The 10514-nt window shown below is 34.6% G+C and overlaps 1 protein-coding gene across 1 annotated transcript; it reads right to left on the reverse strand.

The window, feature by feature from the left end:
• Positions 1-8171: 8171 nt before the first annotated feature.
• LOC141703430 (F-box protein PP2-B15-like) lies at positions 8172-8771 on the reverse strand. The gene is made up of 2 exons (XM_074506964.1): positions 8701-8771; positions 8172-8616 (listed from the first exon to the last, which is right to left on the reverse strand). Exons 1-2 carry the CDS (start codon positions 8769-8771, stop codon positions 8172-8174), a joined length of 516 nt encoding a protein of 171 aa, XP_074363065.1.
• Positions 8772-10514: the final 1743 nt, after the last annotated feature.

Genomic DNA, 10514 nt, shown 5'->3' on the forward strand with positions numbered 1-10514 from the left:
ATAAACAACCACTTCACATCAGTCTTTCCATCACATTCTTCTCACACACTTATCCTCCTTCTTCTGTCAAAAACACAATGGTTCGATACAACATGTTTTTGAACACACAAACCTTCACAATGGAGCTCAGTTGTACCGACTGGCAGTAGGAGTGGCATATAACAGCCATTCCTGAGGAGATCTGGGACTCTGTCCCACAGGAGGTGCTGGCTCACCTTCTATTCTTCGAGATGGATTATCATCGCCATCTGGAGCGCCTGGAGGAGGAAAGGCGGGAAGCTATCCGTCAGCAAGAGCGAATCATACGACTCGCCATCTTGTTCGTCGAAGATAGGAAGAGGAAGATGACTTAATCTCGTCTTCTTCCTGTTCTTCTTCATCCTCAGCTTTGTCAGGCTTCTTAGCTAGGACTAAAGCTGTTGACGTTAGGATTAGAAGCTTAGGGAAAATCTTGTCTTGATGTAATTTCTATTTCATATATGTATTGACTTGATATATTAATGAAAACTGTTTTTCCTTCAAGATTTTGTCTCTGAGTTATTTTATCTTGTGTTGTTAAATCCTGCTTGATATTCTGATAACCATTTAAATTTTGTCTTTATTTAAGTTCTGATTCTCTGTCAGCACTTATTCATCGAAATTATCTCGGTCATTTTTAACATGATTCATTTTCAGAATATTAATGTTGCAGTGAAAAATAATTCAATCAGTGCTAACGGTTTAAATTTTGAATTAAAATTGTGTCTCTTGATAAATGGAACGGTTTTTCCTTGAAACAAGGCAACTGGGTAAGTAATCATTCCTGTTTTCTCGAGCCCAGTAACTATCCATTATTACTGCATGTCTGATACGTGTCCAACGGTAACATTTTTTTCAGAGTATAAGAACAACAGAGAGAAGATTTCTTTAATCTTTTATTTTCTTTATACTTTATCTCTCTTCTTACTTTTACTCTCTTTCTCATTCTTTCTCACGTTGGTTTTTCATACAGACATTATCTCAAACACCTAACAGGCATACTTGAATCTCAATATTTTTTCACATGGCACCAATGGATTTAATCATTGATGGAGCAAAGTTTGTTCCAAATAACTATGCTGCAATTCTTGATCATGCTGAAGCTCCATCTGAATTGTACTTTGTGCAAGATCTTCTTGCACATAGTGAGGTTGGGTACGCCTTAACTCAGCTTGAATTATTTTCAAGTCAACAAGTTCTGCGGTTCTGGAGGACTGGAGTTTTTGATGATGGTGGTAAACGAGGAACTCCCAGTATTATCTTCCAAGTGGGTGATTCATCCTATGTAGTCACTCCTGGTACAGTACGAAGAGCATTACATCTTCCAGAAGATTGTACCTTCTCTATACCAGAGGAATCAGAACTTCGGGGGTTAATGACTGATTTGGGATATGAAAAGAGTCTGACGAAACTTGGACAGTTGAAACGGGCTAATATCAGAAGAGAATGGAGTTTCTTCTTCGATTGCATCACCAAGGCTTTTGGCAACAAGTGTTCAAATTTTGATGACATCCCAATTCTGAGTCAGCACATCGGGTATGCTATTATCCATCAAACTCATTTTGATTTTGCAACTGGAATAATTGGTTTTATTGGGGATAGGATGACAGAGGATCGAGATGTTGTTTATTTTGCTAGATTCTGTCAACTTATTTATACGTATTGTACTGCTGAACCCCAGTTAGTCAGCACTCAAACCCCACCTTTTAAGGTTGCAAAAAGGTACTTTAACGACCTGATAAATGCTGACACAAAGAAATCAATGGTGAGACAATTACAGATTCCTCAGTCTGTGAAACAGATTCTGGTAAATGCTGATCCTGCTACTTACAAATCTGTTTACTCAAATGTTCAACCAACTCACCATAACCAAAATCCATCAACCTCAGTACCTCCCTCTCATTCTACTAAACCTACCCTCAGAACTTATCTCAAATCCTATCTCTCCACTTCACAGACTGCTCAACCTTCTTCTTCAGCACCTACTGTGAAGCCTACATCCTCTAAGCCAAAGAGAACAAAGACTGTTCTTCAAACACCTCAAAAGAGGAGAAGCATTACTTTGAGAGATGAATCAGATTCTGAGGATCAGATTCCCTCTTCAGAACCTGTGGTAAATGAAGCTGAGAAGGCAACTTCTTAGAAGGATTCTGCAATTGGGAGTTCTAGGCTTCTCAAGAGGCTTAGACGTATGACGGTTCCTGAAACTCCCAAGGAATCCAAATTAACAAGGAAGTACAAGAAACAGAGGGCACAAAGGCCAGTTTCAGATGATGAGGAGGAAGCAGCTAAGGAAGGGGATCAGGAATCTCTGATCTCACAAGATAAGGAATTTGCTCAAGTCACTTCTTCTCCATCAACTCCATCTCAGGAACCTGTATCTGACATGGCTAATTCACCTTCTGTGTCTCTTGTTGATCCAGGCACAAGTGCTGAAATTGATATTCAGAACCTGGTTGTGCCTGAAATACTTTTCTTAGAAGCTCCAACAGCAAATAATCCTTCCACAACACCTGTTACTGATGCTGTTCAAACTCCTGAGTTATCACTAACACCTTCTCTGCATCAAGATGCTGATGATCAGATTTTAGGTGAGCATCAGGATATGGCTGTTGATCAGAACTTAGTATCAGATCAGCAATTAGAGGATGCTGAAGCCTCCATTGCTACTCACACTGTTGTCTTATCAGAAGATACTGATTCTCTAAGTTCTGATGCTGCAAATGTTGGAGATATTGGTGAGGCTGCTACAACTGTAGATGCTGATGAAGCAGGTCCTTCAGGACATACTCCTCCACTGACTCTTCCTAAGTCTGAACTGGTAAAGGAGTTTGTTATCAGGGATGCACCAGTACCTTGGAGTGAAACTCCTGCAGGTCAGGAGTGGACTAAGGAATGGAACTCAGTTTCATGTGTTCAAAATGCTTTACATCTTGCTAAGCACTTGACTAAAGCTGATGAAATGTTACATTCTGATGATTTTAAAACCCAGCTTAGAGTCACTGCATTGAGTACTAAACATCTACAAGGTCTTCATTCCAACACTCATGCAGAGCTACACAAGATTCAGGAGAACTTTATCAAACAGGAATAAGTTTGGAAAATTGATAAGAAAAAGTTCTTCCAACCTACCATTGACAGGGTTGCTTATATTGAGAAAACTCAAGAGAAGCAACAAGCTCAGATTGATCAAATTCTGACAAATCAAGCTTCTCAGCAATCGCAACTTATTGAAATCCAGACCTCAGTGGAACTACTTATCTCTCTTTTATTACCTGCTGATGCCAAAAAGGGGGAGAAGGTAATTAAGTCCAAATGCAAAACCAACAAGACACTGCAAGGAAAGGATGATGGAAAAGATGATCAAGGAAACTCTGGAATGGGTAGTGGTCATAGTCAAGGTAGAAGGTTTACATCAAGACAAGCTAGTCACAGAACAAGTTCTGATACTGGGAAAAGAATAAGTTCTGCTGCTGGTAAAAGGATAAGTTCTGATGAACTTCTAGATCTTGATGAGGAAATGTCAAGACAGTTATTTCTTCAAGAAAATCCAGGGATGGACTTGGAAAGTTTAAAGGAAGAAGAAGCCAGACTTAAATCAGAGAAAGTCACATCTAAATCTGAAGCTTCTGGTAAAAAGTTACTTCCAAAACCTAAAGGAATTGTGATCAAAGAAAGGATACATACTGAAGAAACTTTGGCTAGATCACAATCACAGATAGATCCAAGATCCAAGGGTAAAGAAAAGGTTGGTGAACCTATCAAGCCTTATGTACCTCCTGAGGAAGAAGAAATTACTGATGGAAAAGATGATCTTGCTCTGACTTCAAGAAAAGTTCTTAAAACAACCTCTGACATGGCTCAAGTTGTTCAGAGTCAAGAAATTATAAGTTCTGATATTCAGAAGAAGCAAGTAACCTCTGACAGTGCTCAAGTTAACTTGATATCAGAAAATAGATCTAAAACACTCCTACCAGGATTCACTAAAGCAAAACAGACTCAATCTTTGAAGACTACTCCAAGTGGTTTTGAAGCAAGAGTAGTTACTGGAAAGGAAGCTAGAGATAAAACTGGATTGGGAAGTGCTGATGAAAGAAGAGTACACAACACTACCGATGATCCAACTTCCTTGAGTGAACCAGGTATTGGAGCAACTCCTGAGAGATTGAATCAACTAGAATCTGTACAGATGGTTTACCATACCTACTTGAAAGAATACATCATATTGTATTTCATGACAGATGGTAGGGTTTATCATATAAGATAAAATGCCATTCCTTTGAAGTATTTTGAAGAATTGGAGCATGTACTTTTCTTACTTCAAGTGGATGACAGAATAACAGAGACTACTGCAAACTACTTAAAAGAACAGATTCAGAGACAGAAAAGGCTTTATTCTGTTAAGTCTGACAGCAGATATGTTCCAAAGTACAGAGATCACAATAGGGATATTGTTGATATGAAGCCTAATACTGCACAGATCAGAACGTATCTTGGTATTAAGGGACTTGAATTCAATCTTGAATCTGACAAAGCTTATGTCATAAGACTAGACCAGGAGTTAAGGAAAGCAAAGATTAATGATCTCAGAGCTGCAATCTTTCAAACTGGTGAAGATACTGCAGAGCTTAAAGGTGTTAAAAGGAGAATGATTGATGAACTAAGATATGCTGAGAAATGTTTGTTGAAGAACTATCTCAGAACAACTCCTGACATCAGAGAGATCAGAAGATGATGAAGCCAAGTCGAAGATCTACAACTGCTTAAATTCTGATATTTATGCAGATTGAAGTTGTTATCAGAAGTTGAAATTGGTAAAACTTTAAGGACTGTAAGTTGTAGTTATCTAGTCTATTTCTCATGCATTTGTACTTAATGTTTTTGACATCATCAAATATCTGTTTAACTTGTATATTTTGTTAATTTACAAGTTGGGGGAGATTGTTAGATATATTTGATAATGTCATGGCTAATATGTTTTATGTTTAGCTTTTAGATCTTGTGTGAACAGGATAGATCAGTACTTATACTGGAAGTCAGGACATAAGGATATCAGTACTTATATTATCAGGAGATAATCATCAGAAGATAGATATCAGAACTTAAGTACTGAAGGACAATCAGATAAGGACAGTAGCTGATTAAAGGAAAGAAGATAGAGATAAAACATAAGAAGAGATATGCATGAAGAAGGAATTCCGTGAAGAATGGAATACTTAGAATAGAAGATATCTCATTGATATATTTAGGAAGCAGAATTATATTCCATATCAATTAGCGATTATCTTGTAACTGTGTAGTATATAAACACAGGCATAGGGTTTACACTATAAGTGTTATCATTATCGAAGTTATTATTATATATAACCCTAGCAGCTCTCGTGATATTTGTTCATCACTGAGAGGTAACAGTTCCATATTGTAACAGAGTTAATTGTTTCAATAAAGTTTGTTTTCTGTTACTCAAGTTCTTTAAGTTCGATTTGAGTGTACTATACACTGTATTCACCCCCTCTACAGTGTGTGTGTGACCTAACAAGTTACCTTATGTTTTGTTCTTATTTAATCACCCATACTTAATTTAGTAGTATTATACATATCAATTTAAGTATTAAAATTTGTCATAAATGATGTGATATTGATGACTTGGAAATTTAGAATATTTTTATTGGTTAAATTTATGTGAATTATGTGAATACATGAGGTCCATTATTATTAATTGCATCGTACTAACTAGACCAGAACATGTGGCATTTGAGATCCGTTTTGGGTACTAATTTGGGGCCTCTAACATTATTCTATTAAATTATTCTTTCAATGTATTACTTTATTACATTCAAATTAAAGGTAATTTATTTGTCGACTCGGTACAATGTCTCCAGCGAAATAAACTAATATAAACCTATATAGTAGTTTTACCTTTTTACTCTTATATTTTACTTAATTATCATTACTTATTTAAAACTTATTCGCAACAAGCACAACTGTTGTGCAAGACATGCTTGTACAATAACAAGACTAAGTCAAATTGACAACCCTAGGTAAGTTGTATTGTAATCTTAGTTTGCATTTTGTATTATAACATTTAAAGTCTGTAAAAATGTCAAAGAGCAGACTGGAGTCTTTTTTTTTAAACAGTATCAAGCCTAAGAATTCTATCTGGAAGAAGATTAAGAAAATCATGCCTCAGAAGAATTATGAAGAATCTTGGAGTTGAATAAATCTGTTTTGAGAAAAATGTTCTAAGTCAAGTTCTCTACAAGTCACAGATTTAGTGTTATAGAGAAGTCATTCGAGAACTCCAGAATGACTTATAGAGAACTCAGGAAAGCTACTAGAGAACTCACAGATATCGACAAGCCAAATTGAAGACATAAAGATTGGAGATATCGACAAGTCATTTCTTCACTAGAGAACTCAGAATTATCGACAAGTCAAATATCACTAAAGAACTCTGAAGTATCGACAAGTCAAATATCATTAGAGAACTCTGAGATATCGATAAGTCAATTAGTCACTAGAGAACTCAGAGATGTCTATAAGCCAAAGTGAAGACATGAAGTGGAGAGATCTCGACAAGCTAAATTCTCTTATAGAGAACTCAGAGATCTCTATAAGTCAAATAAACTATAGAGTAATGAGAGATCTCGATAAGCCAATATACTTATCGAGATGTCAAGTTCTCTATATACCAAACTGGAGATCTCGAGGTAAAACTCAAAGTACAAAGTGCAGACCAATTCAATATCCAAGATTAATAATCAACAAACAATCCAAACAACTGGATTGACAAGTCTATAAAAAGCAGCTTGAAGAGTGTGCAAGATCAAGGGTGAAGATTAACTAACAACGGAAGATCAAAGTTAACACGGTATGCAAAGATATGCTAGGCCAGAAATAGAAGATATACTTGTCCTAAAATTGAATGATTAGTGACAGTTTACTAAAGTGAATAGCATCTCTTATTACACACTGTGTAAACCAGTAGTTAACTATCATATAAAGTTAACACCGGTCCTTTGTTAGATGTAACAATTTAGATTATAAAAATCTTGCATTCTCTCAAGGAAGAAGCTAAGCTCATTAGCAACAAAGAGCCTACAATTTTTGTAGCAAAACATTCTTAATTTTAATATAAAATTAAGTGAGTTTTGAAAGATTTGTGTTCACTGTTATTGCTTGTTTAATTTCGGTATTAACACATCTCACTGTAAGATTTAATTTACTTTGTTCCAACCATAAAAACTTCAATAAAAGTATAAAAATACTAAAACACATTCACCCCCTCTGTGTGTTATTCATTATCTAACAATGAGTACATAGACTATAAGTGCTTGGCCGACCCGGTCAATCACTAATTTTAAGCAGGCCACTCTCCCGAGTCCCTAGTGAAATTTAATTACTTCAATTTCCATGTATAATTATATTTAACTGAATCACTCGATAATTCGATCACTAGTAACTTAAAGCACCTCAAAAGAGTAGCTTAAAGAGATATTTTCCTCTAGAGCTATCTTTTCCCAAGTTATGTATATTAAATTTTACTCATCCCGAGGAGATTCAGCCTATGTCATCCAGCAAGGCAATCTCCAATAGTAACTTTATAAGCACCAATTTCTTTATATTTGAAATTAAAATTTTAAAAAATCATCTTCAATGACTGCCTTCTTTAACTTTATATTTAGAATATGAACAGTTTCACTTCAAATATGAAGTAATATCGTAGAGATAAAGCAGCCATCTTTATACTGAATATTAGAGAAGGCTACAATATTAAATAATAAAATAACACATATCTCATGATGTGTATGGAGAAATTGGGTCCACTATATGTAATTAAATATATAATAACGTTTGAAGTAAATTTGAAGTCGTGATTGAAAACAAAATAGTGATTTAAAGTTAAAAAGGTAAAATATTACGAATGAGGTATTATAAATAAATTTATGATTGAAGATAGCTTAGATAAAAAAATTATATTCAGTTATGAGTGGACCTTAAAATTGGACACACCATAATACAAACAACCAGTCTTAAAACCCTTAAATTTTACATAAAGCATAATTCATCAACATCTTTCAAATAACAGATAATTCATATTACATAAGAAAAGTTTTTAAAGATAAAATAAAGCATGCCAACAGATAAATTCATTAAACAACGGCCATGGGTTGTTTAGGCCTAAACTCGATACCTTGTACGATAAGGCCAGTCTTGAGTACATTTGTATCAGTTGACATAAATCGGGTCTCCACCTCATCATCATCATCTCTTGTACCAGTCTCAAACTCTCCTGTCTTAATCTCCATCCATTCGTCCTTCATCCACCGACTAAGCTCTCCATTTCGTTGCTCAATATTGTGTGCAAATGTTCTTGGATCAGGATAAACTGTGCTAGCTTCATCATCAGGCACCTCCTCTCTTTCATTAACAAATCTAATGGATGTGTTTGCTGAATCAAGTCCGGAGGCATCCTCATATATTTTAAAGACAAGATATGTTTTCATAAGTGGGTGAGGAGACAACATTCCAATTTTCATTTTGCCACGAATATCAAGACACCGCCCTTTGTCAAGTACAGCAACCTCCTCTGAAAATCTGTTCACAAAATAATACATTGAGGCATGAATGCATGATACATGCCATGATATAGTGTAAATTAGTCAAATGTTCGTGAGTTACTCGAACTCGGCTCGTAAAAAATTCCAATTCGGCTCAGAATTACTCAAGCCGAGCTCGAGCTCCAGCTCCATTTTTTGAATTTGTAACTGAGCCGAGTTCGAGGTTCCGATTACTCGGTAAGGTTAGCGAGTCTTATCGAGTCTCTATTATTTTTAGTTTTTTTATTATAAATATATATATATTTATATCAATATTTTTCTATTTTTATATATTATTTATTTATTATCGAATCGAACTCCGAGCCGAACGGATTATATTTCAAGTTTTTGGTTAATATTTAGTGAAATAAATTCGAGTTTTCGAGCCGAACTTGAGCCTACCAAATTTTTTACGAGTCAAGTTTCGAACTTTAAATTAAAAGCTCAGTCGATCTGGAAGCTCGAGTCTAAAATATTTTAATCGAGTTCAAGCCGAGTCTAGGAGTGTTCGACTCGGCTCGGCTCGATTACACCCCAAATTTGGAGTTGTTACACACAGAATTATAGTTTTTTCTCAAATTAGCTGAAATCTTATTTGATAAAATTTTAAATCTGATCTTTAGAAAAGTGTTTTTGACCAAAAAATGTCGTACGAAATATGCTTTTGAAAAATAGAATCTTAGAGTTCTAATTTTACTATTAAATCTCAACTAAAACATTATTTTTCCATAATTACATCAAAATATGCGTATATCAAAAATAATACCAAACATTAAACATCAAATATGTGCATATTAAAAATATTATTAAAGATTTAATTTTATGAACAACACTTTTTTTATCAATGCTATAATTTTTAACGGTAATTGCCTAAAGAGATTTACATCTTTTATAAGATATGTTATGTTACGTGACCTGCATTCACAAATGAAGACCGAGAATAGTTAAAATTGTTTAGATTTATTCTTTAAATTGTTAGCTGGTGGGTGTGATGGTGAGTTGAAGTTGTGAAATAATTTATGGTAATAGATTAGGCTACATGTAATATAGACTTCTATTTGCATTTATTCAGGATATAATATGCATAATGCTTATTTATCTTTATTAGCAGTACCGTTTTCTATTTACTGTAATTTTTTTTCTCCAAAAAAGTCATATCTAAAGGGATTGTAAATTTCAACAAAAAGGTTTGTCTCAAAAGCTCAAATTTTGTTATTAAAATGTTTATTATTATTAGATGAAAAGTGGAAAATCTTGAAAAAATACCCTTCATAAATATTGTGTTTGCTACTTATTTTCAAAAAAAAGTATTACCTCATAATATTTTTATCAAAATATTAAGCAGAGTTTATAATAAATGCATAATTTAAAAGAAAATGGTATTCTTAGATGGGTGGGACTCTAAACAACCTCTTAATTTGTCTTATCACCCTAACAACTAAAAGACCACCTAAATGCTTCTTTTCATCGAGGTATGCATGAAAATAGTGTTGCATTGTACAATTTAACACACAAGCTAACAGTGTTCTACTAGAGTGAATCTCTAACTACAACCATTGACCATACTTCCCACTTATTAGTTTATCATACTAGAAAGAAAATACTTATTACAAAGTACTGTGATTATATAGAGAGATGCACAAGTATTGTAGTTAGAACCAGGTTAGTATTTAGCAATTTAGCAAAATGTACATTTGCATGTATTAATAATACAACAAAAATCATTCCAGCACATACCTGAGGTTACTATCATATAACCCTCCACCACCAGGGAACAATTGCAAGTTGCCTAGCAGCTACCATTAACATTTCTTTCCATTTCTTTTATCATCCAAAACTCTGTTAGAACAAGAATGAGATCAAGTTGGTGAGTTCTGATCAATGAGGCAATCTAAC

Source organism: Apium graveolens, unplaced genomic scaffold, assembly GCF_009905375.1.
Source record: "Apium graveolens cultivar Ventura unplaced genomic scaffold, ASM990537v1 ctg6635, whole genome shotgun sequence".
Taxonomy (NCBI): Eukaryota; Viridiplantae; Streptophyta; class Magnoliopsida; order Apiales; family Apiaceae; genus Apium; species Apium graveolens.

Bases quoted from the DNA above. Each gene is read 5' to 3' on its own strand.
- LOC141703430 (XM_074506964.1), bottom strand. From the start codon at position 8,771: ATGGAGCTGGAGCTCGAGCTCGGCTTGAGTAATTCTGAGCCGAATTGG. The intron at 8,617-8,700 runs GTAACTCACGAA...TTTTGTGAACAG, and splicing joins TTTTTACGAGCCGAGTTCGA to ATTTTCAGAGGAGGTTGCTG.